This window comes from Anolis sagrei, chromosome 4 (genome assembly GCF_037176765.1).
Source record: "Anolis sagrei isolate rAnoSag1 chromosome 4, rAnoSag1.mat, whole genome shotgun sequence".
NCBI lineage: Eukaryota > Metazoa > Chordata > Lepidosauria > Squamata > Dactyloidae > Anolis > Anolis sagrei.
The window spans coordinates 173276707-173296750 of record NC_090024.1 but is presented as its reverse complement, the minus strand read 5'-3'; the positions used below and the strand labels follow the sequence as shown (position 1 = coordinate 173296750).

The 20044-nt window shown below is 39.4% G+C and overlaps 1 protein-coding gene across 3 annotated transcripts in view; it reads right to left on the bottom strand.

The window, feature by feature from the left end:
* The window catches only part of LRP8 (LDL receptor related protein 8), a 241602-nt gene that overhangs the window by 6823 nt on the left and 214735 nt on the right, over window positions 1–20044 (bottom strand). For all 3 annotated transcript variants that reach the window (XM_060773528.2, XM_067467879.1, XM_060773529.2), the window contains 9 exons: window positions 18051–18222; window positions 12574–12801; window positions 10711–10829; window positions 8699–8838; window positions 5811–5952; window positions 3072–3224; window positions 2232–2510; window positions 764–832; window positions 421–593 (listed from right to left, as the gene is read on the bottom strand). In XM_060773528.2, the coding sequence (XP_060629511.2) occupies window positions 421–593; window positions 764–832; window positions 2232–2510; window positions 3072–3224; window positions 5811–5952; window positions 8699–8838; window positions 10711–10829; window positions 12574–12801; window positions 18051–18222 (1475 nt within the window). The remainder of the gene's footprint in view (window positions 1–420; window positions 594–763; window positions 833–2231; window positions 2511–3071; window positions 3225–5810; window positions 5953–8698; window positions 8839–10710; window positions 10830–12573; window positions 12802–18050; window positions 18223–20044) is intronic.

Here is a 20044-nt window from a genome sequence, read left to right as displayed (position 1 = left end):
GAGTTGCTATAAGGAATTTGCTGGGTTTTAATCTGTTTAATTTTTTTACTTTGTATGTTTTTATTGTATTGTTAGCCACCTTGAGTCTTGCCTTGGTGTGGGAGAAAAGCGGGGTAAAAATCAACTCAAATAAATTAAAATAAATCAATAAGATCACAGCAGTTCATGTGTTCCTGACCTTTTGCTTCCTTTTTTACTTGCCTATACAACCGATAGGGGTGACCACAGAATGGACATCAGTTGTGCAGTTTTAATTCATTATGTCCTGCTTCCATGTTGTGAAACTAAATTATGTAATAATTGTGACATAACCTAAAATACTTTGATCAGCATGATGGTTTTCCTTTGATTTATGTTGATTTTCTGTTTGCATAACATGATTCTAAAAGATTGGCGAGAAAGGCACCATTAGAGACTTACTGCTGGGTACACATGTCCAATCTGTGTTGTTCTCCCAATATGAATTTCATCTTCATCCTCCTCTTCTGTAGTCTTCCTATATACAGGATTATCAAAGTTCATGCTTTTCGTGTTTTTCCGTTTCCAGTTTCTCCAGATGAAGTACCCTCCCATACATAACAGACCAATTACCACTAGGGCAAAAAGGAGGCAGAAAGAGAACAAATCAACATTTCTAGTTGCTTTGGGGAACGATAGTTCTCCTGATAGGTATCAATGTTCTGATTTCTTAATGTCAGGTCAGGCCAAAAGTGCTGAAATATACAGGAAAATTCACGCAGTAAAGAAGGCAAAACATACGTACCAACAGGAACAACTATTCCAATGATGGCTGCCATCACAGTTGATCCAAAACCTTGCCCATCATTAGTATCTGCAAACATAGAAGATCAGACTCAGAGCAAAATTGAAGTTTTAAACAAGTATGACTTTTTAATAAAAAGCTTAGAGACATTAACATCCTCGTCAACATTAACTGCTTGGTCTAGGAAGTCCGAAAGCTAAAAGGAAGAATTTGCAGACAAATGTATGGGTATAATGTATCAGACTAGATCTTATTGGACAGTGGCAGTAACCTCAGAGTTTTGATATGATTTTAGGATTCATTAGAGAAGAGCTTTCCAAACATTTGATGTTGGTAACACACTTTTTAGACATGCATCACTTTGTGACATAGTAATTCATTTTCACTAGCAAACTGAAGGGTGAATCAACACTTTATAAGAGATTTGAACACATACATAATTGCAATAATGAAGTATACAGAGACATAACATATCTCATAAAAACCTTTCATTTATATTTTTAAAGCTATGATTTGTAAGATAATAACATACATATCCAAGATTTTTGTTATTTCTTGTTACATTTGCATGACACACCTACAGACTTTAGTCAACACATTAAGATATTGTGATACGGAGTTTGAAAGCTCTGCATTAGAACAGCATTTCTCAAACTGTGCTCCTCCAGGTGGACTTCAGCTCCAAGAAATCCCAGACAGCTTACCAGCTGTTAGGAATTGTGGGAGCTGAGTCCAAAACATCTGGAGGAGCACAGTTTGAGAAATACTGTTCTAATGTCTAGTGTTATTTGCTTCAGTTACCTGTATTTGGAAATAATGTGGTGATATTTATCTATTCTCCCCCAAGTTTAGAAAAGTTGCTTTTGGACTATGGTACCCATAGTCCTCCAGTGGTTAGCCGTTAGTGGATTTGGGATTGCAATTTTTTAGGCCTGGAATTTCTTACACAATGATGAACACAGCTGGAAAAGTGAGGCTAGTCATGTATATGAATGAAGCTTTTATAATGCTGTGAAAAAGGCCTATTGGAGGCCTATTTCAGAAATGAAAAAGACAAGCAATTGCTATGTGGCAGGGCTATTGGAAAGAGAACTAAGGGAAACTTTAAGGGACATTAAAAAGGAGTAGCATTAAATTGGTTTGGAAAATTCTGGGTAAATCTATCAGTTTGGGATTTTTGGATCAATCTCAGGATTACCAGGATATCCTAAATTCTGCTATCCTAAAATAGGCTATAGCACAATTAGAACAATGGGGGTGATTGAAAAGATACTTATGAAACCAGATCCTCCACAATGGAGTCAATGTTGAGATAACACTTATATGGTTGAATAGGAAGACAACAGATAAAAGCATCTTGTTTTACCTTCTCACAGCTGTGCATACTGCCAACTCAAACATATCACACCATTACAAACAAGTTAATTAAGTTCCAAGGGGGAAGGAAAACATGACTATATTGGCTTACAATGCTGGGAGAGATTGCTGTTTCCAGTTGTCGTCATTTTGGATTCTGTTGTTGTGATTGTGGTTGTGTCTGAACGGAGGCTTGTAGTGCCAAGAACAAATTGTGTTGTGGTTTCTTGGCCTTCTGTACTAATGTTTCTGGTGCTATTGGTTGTAACAATGGTGGTGGTGGTGGTGGTGGTTGTTGTCGTTGTCATTGTAAGAGCAGTACTAATATCAGTAAAATTGGGCAAGTAAGTTGTAGTAGCAGCAGGCACATGAGTTGAGGTAGGTGGAAGCTCTGAAAGCATAAGCAATATATAGTCAGCAACAGCTACACCAGACAATTTCTACTTAATGGGGCTTCTCTAAACCAGATAAGATCATTAAAAGTATAGGAAAAGTTTTAGAAGATTATGAAATTTTGCCTAAGATAGCCAAATTGTCTACTCAAATATTTATTGAAAATATCAGAATGTTGACGAAACAGGAAGTAACCATCTTCCCAATTATATGACTAGCTACACAGAACTTATAATAACTACCCATTTTCCCTCTCCCATCCCCATTAATTCCCACTGTCAATCCCCAGTCATTGCCACATGATATGCTATGTGTTTCTAAGGATACATTAGAGTGGGAGAAGATACAAAAAGGGATTGGCTGCTACTTCATTCAGAAAAAGGATTTATAGTTGGAGTTTAGAAGGCAAATTATGGAAATAAAGAGTGAAAAATACAATAAATACGAAATACTTGAATCCAGAATTGTAGATAACACATGTTTCTATTGACAACATACACAAGCATGCCCCAAACCCTGGGCATGAGAAGGTTCATAGAGTGAAGGCAGTTCTTCTTACCTTGATAGCACTTTTTCATGTCAGGCCCCAACCACATATTGTCAGGACAAACACATGTATATTTTGGGGAATGTGGAGAAATCTGGGGCGCAGGAAGACAAAGATATTCACAGCCTCCATTTGTTTGGGAACTCGGATCGCAAGCATTTGGAGCTTTAAGGAGGGAAAGAAAATAACAGGGATTTATATCGACTGCTCTCGTTAGTAATTTATGAAATATGTGCAGTACCACTATCTTACACTCTCAAGGCGTTTTCAACAATGAATGTTACATAAATAAAGTGGTGGGAATATTTTTATTCTTTTAGATTTAAGAATGCCTGTAAAGGTTTACATAAAATACTCCAAAGCAGTATCCTAGTATAAAAACAAGAAAAAGGATGCTGTTTCTTACAGAGCTAACATTCAAAGACACAGTCATGACCAGAGTCGATATGGATAATTTGAGACAGTTTTAAACAGTTGATTTTAATATGGGTTAACTGATTTTAGTGTTTATGTACATTTATAGTTTATTTTATGTTCCGGCATTGAATGTTTGCCATATATATGTTGTACTCTGCCGTGAGTCTCCTTCGGGGTGAGAAGGGCAGAATATAAATGTTTTAAATAAATAAATAAATAAATAAATAAATAAATGTTAGTCTTGAGTATGAGTATGCAAAGAGATCTTTGTAGCACGTTAGAGAATAACTTAGAGACCAAAGTTGATAGTGTAATATTTCATAGACTAAGTTTACTGAGGAACCAGACTGAGGGTTCATCTACAAGCCACAAAATCAAAGATGGGTGGTTAAATTGGGGTGTTTACACTGCAAAGACATTAGCAAAGGTGCCTGTGCAACCAGGGGAAAGGAGGACAATTCTCCAGGAGTGCAAGAGAAAGGGGATGGTGCACACTGGCTTCTAAGGACCTTGTTTAGAATTAGAAATGGGCCAGCTGTCTACTTCAATCACAAAGTGTAGGGCTGCTCAACAGTTTAGGGGAAACTCCAGAGCATTCCTTGACTTCTGCTAATGTAAAATAAAACCAGATTAACTGGTATTATTCCATGTTACTGATTGGAAATCTTTGGAGTGTGGATGTCCACACGTGACTGATTCAGGGTTTCTGACCACGGCATAAAAGTCATTGGTCTACAAAACCTTGTGCTACCAGCTTCGTTTTCTTTGTTAAACTTTAAGATGTTACAAAATCTCATTGCATGTTTTGTTCCTCCTACTGCAATAGATACTATTGTATTTCTTCGATTCAAAGATGCATCCCATTTTAGTGATGTTTAAAGAGGGGAGGCACATCTTTGAATGGAAGAAATACAGTATATGAACAGTAGAGGGCAGAAAAACAGTGCAAAAAAGCCGAAATGGGTTGGGATTTTTAATACTATATATACTTGTGTTTAATCAAGGAGGGTTTTTGGATTTTGACATGAGAAGTGGACTATTGGGAATCCCCCAGAAAGTGACCCCTGAAGCTGCTCTATTTGAGGGGAAGTGCCAGAGAGCCGCTGCTGTTGCACAAACCCACCCATGAATTAAAAAAATCTAAATGTGGTATCACAATGGAGAGAGTAGAGGGGGGCTGGTGCTTCTTGACTTTCAATAGTCTGTCCAGAGAAAGCAATGGTCCCTTTTTATATAAGAATGAAGGAATGGTATTTACACTGACCAGTGGTTAACGCAATGCAGGTTTTCGAGGTCAAATTTTATCTAAAATGTCTTGACCTATGTACAAGTATAATATGGTACACCTTTTTATATAGCTTTTAAAAATGATTTTAATTTATAATTATATGTTATTGTTTTAAGATATGGGATGTATTATTTTTATTCGTATGTGAGGCATTGAATTTTTGCCATTTATTATGCTATACACCACTTTGAGTCCCCCTAGGGGTGAGAAAAGTGGTATAGAAATGCAGTAAATAAACAAACAAACAAACAAATATTTTTGAAATCAAAAATTTATTGTATTGTTAAAGGCTTTCATGGCCATTTTCTAGAAGCATTCCCTCCTGACATTTCACCTGCATCTGTGGCAGGCATCCTCAGAGGTTGTGAGGTCTGTTGGAAACTAGGTAAGTGAGGTTTATATATCTGTGGAATGTCCAGGGTGGGAGAAAGAACTCTTGTCTGTTGGAGCCAAATGTGAATGTTTCAATTGGCCACCTTGATTAGCATTTGATGACCTGGCAATTTTTAGGTGTGGCTTGTTAGTGCCTAGGGGAATCTCAACAAAAGACCTCACTACCACTGAGGATGCTTGCATAGATGCAGGCGAAACGTCAGGACAGAATGCTTCTAGAACATGGCCATATAGCCCAAAAAACCTACAACAACCCTCAAAAGTTTCTGCAGATTTTGGGGGCCTAACAAAAGCCACCTGGATATTATAGTTTTCAGTAGGTTAAATGGTTTGTTAATTATGTTTCCTCAATGCAGATGTGATAATACTCTACTGAACTGTACAAAAGTTTGGAAACAATGATAGACCCATGAGAGCCAAGGCACCTTCTCATGAGCTTGCTTTCTGTTTCTGTCAGCTCATCTTGTCTATCTTACTACAGAACAACCATAATCAGTGTAAGGGATTTCATACAGTATCATAAAAACAAATTAAGAAACCAAAGGTTTTCCCATTAAGATTTGGCAACATTGTTATGCTAGATAGTGGATTTAGATTTTGTTAGCTTTGTTGTATTGGAAGAAATTATGCTCTATAATGGAAATACGACTTACCTTTAGGTTGCTTCAGCTCATGAAAGACTACAATATCATGGGGATTATTGAGGTTCTCAGCTAAAATGGAGATATCCAGACCATTCAGCCTATTGGCACTGAAGATGGCCTCATTCTCTAAGTCAGTCCAGAACACCCTGTCCTGCAAGAACAGATACCATGTCATGTACAAACTATAATCTAATGAGCACTTTGTACTTCCCAATAATCAATCTATTTCAAAGTTTTTAATGACTAAGTAAATACACTGGAAAGAACTGTCAGTGAATGAATGTATACAACACTTTGTAAGCTTAGGACTAATTTTGCTACCTAAATGAAAGCCCAAGTGGCAGCACCCTGCCACCCCATCTCTAGGACTAAAACACACAAATCTTTCTGCTCCTTTTAGACACAATTTCTGCCTTCATGGTGGTACTTCCTTAAGCTGTTTACTTGACCTAAATCTGTGGTTAAGACAGCCTCACTCTGTCCACCTGATTTTTAAAAGATAATACCATCACAGCAGGGAAGAACCAACAAATTCTTACCTCTTTCTGCCCAAAGAGAAAGTGGTGGTAGTGGTGAAACTGCATTAGTTGGGCTACTAATCCATTCAAGTTTTTAGTTAGCCTTACAGGAGTTATCCAAAGTCCTGGATCAATTTAGCACTACTGTTCAGAACCTTGCAGATTTTTTGGAAGCAGTGCATTTGGATCATCCTCCTCTCCTAAAGGACCTATTCTAGGGGGTGCTGGGAGCTGTAGTCCAGAAGAGAGTGTGGATATGCTATTGTGTGTTTTATTTGCCAGGGGGAGTCATTTTGCGCATGTGCTGTAGCATCTTTTTGCTTTTTTTGGCTCGTTGGCCTGATAGGGGTGTAATGTCTAAATTTCATGTCAATTCGTTCAGTGGTTTTTGAGTTATGTTAATCCCACAAACAAACATTACAATTTTTATTTATATAGATGTTGTGTCCCCAGACATATCATTATTACCATTTATGCATATATCCAAACCTTTTATAAAGGGTTGGGGTTTAACCTCCAGTTTGCTTTCAAAACTGATTTACTGTGCTGCAAAATATGCATGTAAAAAAAGTATATCACCAGCATGAAATGTCTGGAAAGCTCTGATGTAGATTAAACCTAGAATGGGCTCAACATCCCACTGGGATGGGAATCACCAATTAATATTGCTGGGTGTCAGCCAATGCATCAGTCACCATCATCCACAAGAAAAACATTAACATCTTCACATGTGGATGACAGTCAGAAACAATGGATAACTCCTCCATGTGGGGAAGCCTATGGACAAATCTAAGTTCCTCTTCCATGGCACTGGACAGGGAGCAGCTCCTCAAGGCTGTTGTTTCAGCTGTCAACTCCTCAACCTCTTTCCAGGCCACACTTAAACTGACTATAAGCTGAACTCTTTCCATCTCCATCCTATACTGTGTTCTGTATGAGAACAAAGGATGCCGTCTCAATCAAAAATACCCAAGGGAGGGGGTCAGGCTACTTGTGAACTTGCCATAACAGAAAGGCAGGCATGCCTGGTCTTATTATTAAAGGTCTGCTTGTGCTTTCGAGTTTCTCTGACTTGTGTGGTCATGATGGTTGCTGAATAGGATTTGCAGGGATTTATTAAAAAGTGGAGTGATCCCTTGGCATCCAGTGAAAATAGCATTCCAGGCTAATCTTCCTTCTCCCTCCAAAGGTGTGACCTGTATTAAGCTAGCTTCTGTGTATAACAAGTCCCTGACAGTTTCACAGAGGTGAACTTTGTAGTTTGGGATAAACAGTAGAGAAGGGTAATCCAAGGGCTAAGAAATATATCTTTCCTTGTGATTCAAAGTGAGGTACATTTAGTAACAACGTCTATCAATTAGAAGATGCGTAAAAGGACAAAGCGGGTTTGAAAGGTTATCTTTAACTATAGAGCTTTCACATTCTTTGCAGAAAGATAAAGACAAAGGTGAAATGGCAAAATCTCTCTGCAAAACTGACAGTGGAGAAGTGAAAAACAGAGTTTTTGAGAAAATGGATTCAGAGCTTATCTTGTTTTCTAATGTATAATGGATGATACAGACAAAATGCTTTTGCTATTAAATCCCTTAGCTTTCTCTAATACATGGAGCGCAGTCTTGAAACATCAAATGAAAACCTTTTCACTTATAAGTTGAAACATATCATCAGAGGTTTGTGTACAATATCACATTACCAAGGACAGGACAGTTATGCCGCTATAATTCCCATTGCAAATAACTTTGTCTAAAAATTACTCTCATCTCACTGTCAGCAGCGTCCCACACTCAGCGATAGAACTGAATATTCCATGGCTGAATTCCTTGTATTTGAGGAAATAGGCTGTTTTGCCCATCCAAGCTTATGCTATACTACATTTGTTAGGATTAAAAGAACCACACACCTTTTCAATTTGTCCTCTTCACACTGTTTCAAAATTATTTAGGTATTTTTCTACCTGAGGTGAGCTCATGAAGTTGACCATAGCTAATTCTTCCCATAATATCCCACCACCATATTTCTTGAATAAGAATTATAGCTGAGGCATGCACATATCCTATCATTAGGGTTGCCAGAGTGAAAATTGGAGAAGGTTCCCTGTGTCTTTAAAGGCAGAATAGAAGAAGAATTTCATCAAGTGCTGGATGATATCTGGTTGTGTAACAAGCAACATCTACTGGAATTCCCTCATCTAAACAACCACAAAAGATGTGAGAGCTGTCCTTGGTTTTTTCTCTGGCAATCCTATCTATCATCATAACAATGAAATCAGACCATTACTCTTTTTATTCAGTATTGGTACCAGTTGGTTGTGCCTCTTTTAGTGCAATTTTGCCTTACTTTACTTTCTGTTTACACAGGGTCCCTGTGCTGTTCTCATACCTCAAACACTGCTATTCCAAACGGGTGGCTCAGGTCATCCACAGAAGATATGAGAACTTTCCTGTTGTTGCCATTGAAATCTACACTCGAAAGTAAGTGCAATTTGGAATCCACCCAGTAGAGACGCTGATTCAACAAATCTGAAGAGTAAACATACAAAGACAGAATTACATCTGAATGCCTTTTTATCTCATCATATCTGGGTACTGTAGTAGGTGCTGTGCTGCTTTGACATCTTGCTGGGCTTTAGCACAGCAGGTTAACCACCAGCTGTAATAAATCTTGCGAATCAAAAGGTTGGCAGTTCGAAGCCCGGGTTGGGGGTGAGCACCCGACCATCAGCCCAGCACTTCCCACCTAGCAGATTGAAAACAGCTATGAGTAGATAAATATGTACTGCTTAAACGGGGAGGTATTTTAATGGCACCATAAGGAAATACCAGAAAAATGCTGGCGACTTGATCAAAAGAGGAAGTCTGTGAACAGGGCTCTTTAGCATGGATGGAGTGATAGCATACTCTCATGGAAGGAATCGAACACAACCTCCAAGATGCCAAAGATGGGGAAAGCCTATATACCTCTATCTATGTACTGTGTCTGTCCTGTTAGTGTATAACGGCATTGAATGTTTGCTATATATGTGTTCTATGATCTGCCCTGAGTCCCCTTTGGGGTGAGAAGGGCAGAATATAAATACTGTAAATAAATAAATATTGTAGTAGGTGCTGTATTGTTTTGACATCTTGAAAAACTCTTCATCATTTTCCTAATCAACTCATGGAGGGCTGAGCATGAGTTTCAAGTGTGACAAGTTGGAAGATTCACCCCAGTTATTTTTTTCAGTATTGGTAGTTCTCCCGAGCAACATGGTCTTTCAGACCTTAGCCTACTTGTGCTGCATTCAGGAAGCAATCAATTAATGTAGAGTTTGCATAATCTAAACCACTGCAAGAGCAATGCTAAGACAAAGCTTTCCAGTGTCGTACATTCTTCATCTTTCTGGGAGACTGTTCTCTGCAAATGCGAGTTTAGCACTTCTACACCATAGCATGTAAATTCACTTTTTTGGCCAACATCTCCCATATTTCCAAAGTCCATGCTAGCACGAAGATTCTGAGAGTGGTAGTCCAGAACAGTAACTTGGCAAGCCTTGTTCAGTCCCAAGCCAGGGTCACCAAGCAGATCCCAAGAAGACATGAAAGAAGCTGTTCCGAGTCTTACAGGTGAAACGCTCTTTAGCTGCATTAATCTTGACATAAGCAGTTATCAGCTTTTAAAACTACATCTAATGCGGTCTTAACTAAGGTGCTACCTACATATACAGTTAATTTGGAAAGACAAAATATATGATCTTTTTTCAAACTGCTTTTCACTTTTCTTAGGAGGGAAGGGGAGCTGTATCATTTTTTCCTGGGGGTGGAAAAGCAGCTGTGGGGATTGGGGCAATGGTTATCCTGCCTCTTTTTTCAACCCAGTCCTTTATATTTCCATTTGCAGAATCTCTGAGTAAAAAAATAAGAGAAAGGTCGACTGGGGAATGTGTGGAGATTGATCATCCATCCCACATGTACCATCTAGTTTGGCCTCATGGAAAGATTTTGAAGGAAGTTTACATGGCACACAAAGTGCTGAAGCAGCAGGAAAATCTCAGGATAAGCTGCCTCAGCAAACATTTGCATTAGACTGAACTGACTTGCCATATATATAAGTGATGAAAAACCCATCTGAGACTTGTATAATTGGGTTTTTTCCCCTCCTTGCTTAGTTAGCATTACAAACTCCTTGGAAAAGGCCACTGTTCAGTGATAGAGGACATACTTTGCATGTAAATAGTCCTGGATACAGAGATCTCCGCACCTGAAACTTTGAGGTACTTGTCTGAAATCTCAGATAGCTGTTGTCAAACAAAATAGAATTTACTGAATAATTGGACCGAAGTTCTGATTTGGTGTAAGGAAACTTTCTGTACCTATGAACTTTGTAATTATTTGGTCCAAAGTTTTGAAACTTACCCAGTGTGATGCCATTGGGCCATTCAATGTTGTCTGTCACAAGCACTTGCCGATCTACACCATTCAAGCCAGCTTTTTCAATTTTTGCAATGTCCCCCCAGTCAGACCAATACATAAACCTGTAACAGAAAAGAAAGCAGATGCTGGAAGGTTTTGTGGCATGACCAAGTGATCTCTGACACTCACTTTCTTTAAATTTAAAGATGCAATGCTACAGACTATTGCTTCTTTAAACCCATTTAAACCATTGCAGGTATGGTTAGTAAACTGGATTCTGTAAAGAGGATTTATTTATTTGAGGACAGCTATGCCTCCATAAAATAGTATTTAAGGAACTTTGGTACCCATGAAGCAAAACATCAAGTACTCTTTGCTCAGTGTTATGAAAAAAGTGTTATAAACATGGAAAATTCTTTGTTAGGAGCAAGAATGGACAATTTCCCTATTTCTCTGCCTGAATCGAGAGTGGACCACACTTTGCTGCTATATCCATCACTTTTGCTGCTGGAATTCAGAAGTAGGAAAACATGAAAATCTTCATTGTCACTTTAAAGTGTTGTTTTTCTCTTTAAACAAGGTACACACTTTTTCTGCACCTTTTCTGGACCTTTATGAGTAGATTAGGAGCCCCTGGTGGTGCAGTGGGTTAAACCACTGAGCTGCTAAACTTGTTGACAGAAAGTTTGCAGGCTTGAATCGGGGAAGCAGTGTGAGTTTCCACTATCAGCCCCAGCTTCTGCCAACCTAGCAGTTTGAAAACATGCAAATGTGAGTAGATCAATAGGTCCAGCAGGAAGGTAACGGTGCTTCATGCAGTCATGCTGGCCACATGACCTTGGAGGTGTCTGCGAACAACACCGGCTCTTCGGCTTAGAAATGGAGATGAGCTCCAACCCTCAGAGTCGGACACGACTGGACTTAATGTCAGGGGAAAACCTATGAGTAGATTCATGCAGATGAATTCACAAACAAGATTGGATCTGGCATAGAGCTCTTGTAGCTTAAATCCTTGACAGATCTTGCAGGACAAGGTACCATAGGGACAAAGATCCTCCTTCATCTTTCAATTTTTCAGCCACACTCATCCAACACAGTTATTGCTTCACTGATGATGACAGAGGAGAGGAAGTATGGAGGAGCTGATGACAAGAACAAAACAGGACACTCCTCCATACCCACCTGTTCCTAAGGTTAGAGGACCTAAATCCAATTTGGCAACCCTCATTCAGAACCAAAATGGAAGACCATCACTTTCTGCATCATGAAATCGGCTGTGGCAGTAGTGATAGGGGGACAAAAATAAAGAGAGAGAAAGGGCTGCACATGATCTGCGGGCCATCTGTTTCCCACTCTTGGTTAAGATTGGTTGGATAAATCAAAGAACAAACAAAACCTCATTGGAATGGGACAAGTGGAACTCAAAAGAAAATAGTACTAGAAATGACAAAAATACAAAGAATATAAACACCTTGCTCTAGGAGATGATTCCCCCACAACCAATAACCTCCAAATACTCAATCATGGAGTAATCTGTCCAGTGTCTTAATGGTACTACTATCCGGCAATTGTTGTTCCTGTATGTTATAATATTATAGTTATCTTAACCCAGTGGTTCTCAACTTGTGGGTCCCCAGATGTTTTGGCTTTCAACTCCCAGAATCCTAACAGCTGGTAAACTGGCTGGGATTTCTGTGAGTTGTAGGCCAAAACACTGGGGACCCACAAATTGAGAACAACTACCTTAACCAAATGACCTATAGTGGAAGCTCTGATTACTGTGTATGCTATAGTATAAGAACAAGAAAGATCAAGGCAGAATTTGGACTATATTCGGCAATACAAAGAGTGTTCTCTCTCACTTACCCTCGTGTTGGATCCACAGCAATTGCTCGAGGCTCACTTAAATTAGTACTGAAAAGTGTCCTTCTCTTACTCCCATCAGCAGTGGCAACAGAAATGGTCTTGTTTCCTGAATCTGTCCAGTAGATGTTCTTGTGGACCCAGTCCATCGCCAAGCCTTCAGGAGAGTTTAACTGGCTTTCAATTAGAACCATCTGGTCTGCTGTATTGCTGGCTTTATCTATGTAGGCACTGAGGACAGGAGACCCAAATAGTTACTGATAGTGGCAAATGAAAAAGCTTCTATAGGTTTTCAAAGGAAAAATTCAAATGTCAAGTTTAAGTGCTGAAGGGCCTTCACTATGCTTGGTTTGTCTCATTTTTCTCTTGGGTTGGATGACCCTCTGTTCATGCCACTGATCTCTTACAGCAAAGGGGATCAGTGGAAGGCAGTTTTGGCTTGCAGGCCTACAAATATTGGTGAGTAGAGAGCTGGTAGATGCAGGTAACAGCATTTTTCATGGAACAGTAACCCAACCAAGGAACTCTTTCCATACCTCCAATCTGAGTTTTCAGCAGGCAATGAAGAGTGAATTATTTGGATTGGATTTTAATTCTTAAAACTGGGGTCTCTGCTTTGGCTGTTTTAAAACTGTTTTTAATTATCTTGACTTAGAACTGTTATTGCAGAGTGTGTTTACTGGTTTATAGTAATGTCTTTAATATTTTATATCCATTGTAAATTGCTTTGGTGGCTTGAGCAGTGATAAAAAATGCATTCAATAAATAAATACATGTTTATGCTGAAGCAATTCTTGCTTTTACTCCTTGGTAAATTCACTTTGAATGCATCTAGAAAAATAAAATCTATTATGGCAGGTAGACAAGTGAATGTCACTTGTATCCTTTTGTTATTTGGTTTTGTGCCATTCCTTCCTTGGATTGTATTGATTACATACTCTAGCTGCTCAGAGAATGCAGGAGAGGGAGCCCTTTTCCTCCTAGAGGACTCGAGGATTATATGAGAACTATTACAAAGCAACAGCTAAGAGTGTATATGGGACTTCACCTTGTATATGAACTTCTGGTGGATCTCATGAATCACATAAGATTTTCTTAGGCAAGGAATCCACAGAGGTGGTTTTGCGAGTTCCTTCCAAAGAGTTGTCCCAGTTCAAATGGTTTCCTGAATAAGCATTTTACCTATGTGGTCTCCTTTCCTTTCCTTGGTGCACTTTAATGTGATATCATCTGATATCACAGTTTCTTGCTATGCCTTAAGAGGAGAATTGTGATGAAAACTCCAGCTACAAGCTCTGGTTTACAGTCAGAGATTAAACTAGGTTCCTAGAAATCGTTTTTACAAACATTGCAAGCATTGCATTTCTAGTCCCTTGTTTCAGATGTCTGCCTGTCGTCCCTCCAGCGAGTACCTGTGATTTCACCAAGAGTCCTGCTTGTGGGAAACCAACTCTTTTTCCTCTTCCAAACACAGCTTATTATTTTTTGCAGAAAGTACCAAGCAGGAAAAGATAAAAACCACCTTTCCTTTCCCTCTTCTCCACAAAAATAGTGTTTGATTTCAAATCCTGTTTGTTTACTTATTTATTTATTTATTACAGGAGAGTAAGAAAGCACACCTGAGCACTTTTTTAAAGGGTAGTCTCATGGCAGGAATGAGACCATTTCTTCTTTGGTAAAAAAAAAAAAAGGAAAGGTGGTCACTATCATGGAAATTTTACTCCTGCAGAAATACTTTCTTTTTAAAATGTATTATTTATGGCAGTGGTGCCTTGCTGTGTCTGTTTCTTGCAGAATCCCAATGGGCCCAATGCAGAATCTCAAAGGCCAAGAAGCCTTTTCTTTTCTCCATGGAGATATGGGGAGGGGGAGAGATTCATAACTTCTTTCTTCTTACTGGGCTCCCTCCCCTCCTGTGGTATGTTCTCAAAAAACAGAACTTGTGGGATAGCAGGTAACTTCCCTTTCCCATCACATGCTGTGAAACAAAGGGGCAGTTTCTCTCCCTCTTCCTCGAGCATTTGCAGGAGGTAAGCAGCAAGAATCTGGCAGGGAATATATGGCCATGAAGTACTACAAAAGGGCAAACATCCTTTCCTCTTCAAGTGGTCCTCACATGCCAAAGGATTTGGTGAGAGAGAAAGGGAGTAGGGAATAGGTCTGGTTAGTGAAATATGTTAACTATTGGTGGGGAACAGAGGAGAATCAGAAAGAAAGGAATGCAAGCACAACATTCATCCCAAAAAACATACCAGTACCAGTAGGTGCAAACAACTACCTGGTTGGCTTTGACTTTAGCTACAAATTCATTACTAGCATTTTTTTTTCATGGCAGGAGCGACTTGAGAGATTGCAAGTTGTTTCTGGTGTGAGAAAATTGGTTGTCTGCAAAGATGTTGCCCATAGAATGCCCAGATGTTTTGATGTTTTACCACCCTTATGAGAGGCTTCTCTCATGTCCCTGCATGGGGAGCTGGAGCTGACAGAGGGAGCTCATCTGAGTTCTCCCTGGATTCGAACCTCTAACCTGTCGGTCTTCAGTCCTGCCAACACAAGGATTTAACCCATTGCACCACCGGGGGCTCTATGCTGACCACAGAATAAATGAGGACCTTCTCGGACCTCATGTACACTGTCATATAATGTGGAAGGTGTTGAAAGACTTATTAAGAGTATTTGTGATATATTTTAAGCACTCTAAAGGATTAGAGACATACTATTTTAATGCAATTATTGGATGTTTTCATTTGGTCCTTGTGATTGCCAGGTGCAATGAGAACTTTGTGGTGGGGAAAGAGCAGAGTATAAACGCCACCTCCCTCCAAAACAGATTACCATCACCAGTATTTTATATTAGCCCTATTTGTTTGACCTTCTACTAGGCTCTGCTTCCAACAAAGCACTACCTGCCTATTTGAGGAGGAGGATAAAACACTGTATCTTTTCTGGAATGATCAAATCTGAGCAAAATTAGCATGGGTGGGTGAATGTAGAAAGTCCTGAGTCTTTTGACAGCCTCATGTTTCACATGACACCAGACTAGTCTGGAATCAGAAATGTGTGTCTCTTGACACTTTTCAATTACTTTCTTTTCAGATTATGATCAGGAATCTGTAGTAGCAGAAAAAATGCTGGAGCAGAAGACATGATATGTTGACACTTATTAGTGAGAAATTGCTGTGGGGCTGCACTACAGGATAACTCATTTCTAGTAAGTGATGAAATACTTATAGCACATATGTTTCGTTGCTTGTACACATTCCTATGGGCGAAGATGGGAAATGTCTCACGGGCACACACTTCAGAATTAGTATTAAACATCTCCCTCCTGGCTCTGCCCCTTGAAATAGGGGTAAAAAATTGCCTGGTGTGACAGGGCCAAATTTCCCCCTTACCCACAGGGCAAACCCATTTCCCAAGTGGGCCAAAAGAAATGCAATATCTCTTCTGCTTGATTAATCTGATTTTAACTCCCCTCCTCTTTTTTTTGTATTTTGAGGATGTTGCAATCTTTTAGAAATGAGTGAATGAAAGGTACATTTGTACATAGTTCTTGGCTGTTTTCAGGTAAAACATGGCCCAGAATTTTAAATAATTGTGGGAGAAGGTGGGACATAAAGTGGGGCACATGGCCTACATATGATCCGTGGATCAACTCTTTCCTATGCTGGACCAAGTGCTTCTAGGGAAAAATGACATTAATTAGAGCTGTGGTGGCACAGCAGGGTAAACTGCTAAGCTGCAGAACTTGCTGATCAGAAAGTCAGCAGTTCGAATCTGTGGATGGGGTGAGCTCCTATTGTTAGCCCCAGCTTCTGCCAACCTAGCAGTTCGAAAACATGCAAATGTAAGTAGATCAATAGGCACCGTTTCTGCGGAAAGGTAACAACGCTCCATGCAGTCATGCTGGCCATATGACCTAGGAAGTGTCTACGGACAACACCAGCTCTTTGACTTAGAGATGAGCCCACCCTCCAGAGATGGACATGACTAGACTTAATGTCAGGCGGAAACCTTTACCTTTGCCTTTGATGCTCATACCACATTCCCTGACATGTCTAAGTGATATTAATATTATGCTTTATGTTATGTTGTTATGGCTCTCTAAAGATGGTTCATAAAATTATAAATAGGTCATTGAAACAACATAATAAAGTCCAACTGAACAAATTAAATCACAATATTCAAAACTAAAAACTCTAAAATTAAAATACATCCTCACTCCACAGCAAATTCCTACAAGAAACATAGTCACAGGGATGAGAAGTTTCCCCTAACTCTCCATCAAATGCCCAACAACACTTCCCAAGCAGGATGATGTCAAAAGTAAATGGAATAACCTCCCACTGTGGAAACAGCAGTCTCTCCCCAATACTTCTCAAGCTGCAGTTCAATGATAAAAATGAACAAAACACCAACCTGCTAGTATAGCTCTAAGGCTCAGGGCGAGACTGTCACAGTTGGCAGTGATGGGGAAAATAAATTCTCAACTATAACAGATGTTTAGCTCTTAAGCCTGAAAGATATTTGCTGCCAAGAAGCTTTAGGAAAAATGGCACATTAAATTATTCTCAGGTGTTAATGGGCAGCTCCTTTATACAATTTGCAAGGTACACAGCTGATAGGTAAGCCACCTGGACCCTAGTTTTCTGGTTGTTTTTTCTTTTTGGTAAGGTTCCAGAATATCCTTTCACTCCTTCCTAGCTGCTTAAGTGTAATTAAATGGTCAAAGTTCGGAAAAACTTTAGTTTGAGACTGGATTTCCAAAAGGCACTCTTTCTAGCTTATCGCTCACAGGAAGCCTGCCTCTCACTGTCTGTAGATAGACAACCTGGGGCTGAGGCAGCTGCAAGACCAACAGTAATTCAGACCTAAAAGCAAAAGAAAGATAGCCACACTTGCTGCAAAAAGTAAGTGCTAATCCTCTGCAAAAATAAATACAGTCTCAGCATATGTATCAGGATATCATGGCCCAAAGATGAACACGTACAATAGATGCATTATCAAAGGCAATAGGTTTTGACAGGCCTACAGACAAATTGCCATATCATATAGTCTGCTTTAGCCAACCGATTTGCCAAATGACAATATCATTTGCTAGCTGAGAGTTTGGCTCTTTTACTCAACCATAACAGCCAAAGTCAAATCTTAACTACCAAACAGTGATCCCAAACACAGCCACTCAGTCAACCAAGTACGGAACTGCGGTGGCGCAATGGGTTAAACCCTTGTGCCTGCTGAACTACTGACCTGAAGGTCAGCAGTTCGAATCCATGAGACGGGCTGAGCTCCCATCTGTCTGCCCCAGCTTCTCATTCAGGGACATGAGAGAAGCCTCCCACAGGATGGTAACACATCTGGGCGTCCCCTGGGCAACATCTATGCAGATAGCCAATTCTTTCACACCAGAAGCGACTTGCAGTTTCTCAAGTCACTTCTGTCACAATTTTAAAAAAGGCAGCCAAGTGACATCTCCCCACCTGTATATCTTCCTGTAGAACAAATCACACCAATAGATTCTGTTTGTTGCCACCTCCACATCCAAAGCAACCACGTTCTTCAGCATGGGGATGATGCGGGAGTAGTCCCTTTTCACCAAGTCGATCTTGCGCACTTCATGACGGTTTGTGAAAATCAGATACGGGCTCTTTCCTGCCACAGGAGAGAAGCAGCAAGTCACTTTCATTTCTAAGAAGCTTAGGGAACAGCGTGGTTCTTCATTTCAGGGTTAGATTTCATTTCTTAATGCCTGATTATAAAGACAACCCTGAGCTTGAAGGCAAACAGCAGCTTTGCAATTCTTTCAAACTGACTACAAGAACAGGAAACTCCTACAGCAACTATTGTGTTTGCCAGCACATCACAGTCCCATTTGCTATAAATGAATGACAATCTACACATTACTTCACAATAACTTGGCTGAGTGAGAAACTTCTTGCTCATCTGCATATTGAGGATGAAGGCTGCAAGTCAGTTCAGAATCTCCTCTAATTACATTAATATACTAAAATCCAGGTAAATTGCTACTAAAAAGACCCCTTATTTTGAAATGTACAAATTAGGGTGACCATGAAAAACCTAGGAAGATTGCGTTAATTCTTTTTCCAGACAGATATTTTAAAAAGACCGAAGATGTTTCTTTCATGTGGATTAAAGCAGTGCTGTGTATGTCTTTTCAAAAGGAAAACTATTGGGTAAGTCATGCTGTCTTCAGCCTCAGACAGCAACCCCCTCTGACCAAATCTTGCCAAGAAACCCCCTGATAAGTTTGCCTTCAGGTAGCCATAAATCAAAAGCAACTTGAAACCATAAAACAAATAGCAAATGAAATTCAAGGTAGAATCAAACCATATAATAAAGATTCAGTTACAGCAGATACAATAGGACATCTCAAAAGGAAGGTGGAAGCAGCATTCAGACTTTAAGAGTGCATCTACACTGTAGAATTAATGCAGTTTCACATCATTTTAATTGTCATGGTGTATTGCTATGGAATTCTGGGATTTGTAATTTGGTGAAGCACCAGCACTCTTGGGCAGAAAAGATTAAAGACCTTGTAAAACTACAACTCCCGTATTTCCATAGCATTGAGCCATGACAGTTAAAGTCGTGTCAATCTGCATTAATTCTACAATGTAGATATACCCTAAGAGGGAATCAGGTATACATATCACAACAAAAACACCCTCTCTAACATATGTTTTGTGTGTCCTCTTCTGAATTGTAGTATAAAGCTACATATCTGCTATATATCTGAATGAATAATTCAGATACATCAACTCAGACTCAAATGAAGCATGTAGAAGCTCCTTTTATTCACTGGGGAATGCCTTCGAAAGGTATTATTCAGCACCCGAAGAATGCTTCTATTTATCTGGCATGAAAAAAAAGGCTAAAACAACACACTAAAGAAAATTAAATCTTGCAAACATTCTTTACAAATTCTGAGTTTGATAGGTATGATTCGTGGTAATTCTTTACTCAAAAATACTAGGTAGGTATATTTCAAAGGAAGAAACTAGAAAAATAAGCTCTGAGAAAACTCTCAGAAATTCATAGTGTTGTCTTAAGCTGACAAGAGAAGTTGAAGGCTCACACACACTCACATTGTGTTTTCAAGCTTTGCACAGCTCCTGTTTCTGAATACCTGTAACTTGGAAATGATTCCAAATGGAATGGTTTGCATTCTTTCCAGAATGCCTGCCTCTTTGCAATGGAGATGAAGACAACTAAACCAGCTGTGTAACAATGCAGGGAGCCTCATTTAGCCTGAGGGTTGAATTCAGTTTCAGAAAAGTTTTGCAGGTTGCATTTCATTGGTTAGGAGAACTAATGGCAAATATTCTAGAACTCTTTTTGCTTAAAGCGCTTTTTGCTTGTATTGAAGACTTAAGAGATTCAATAACATTTTAAAATAGGAAAGGGCATACAAAAGTCGAGAAATCACAAAATAACTGTGTAAGGGAAGCTTAGT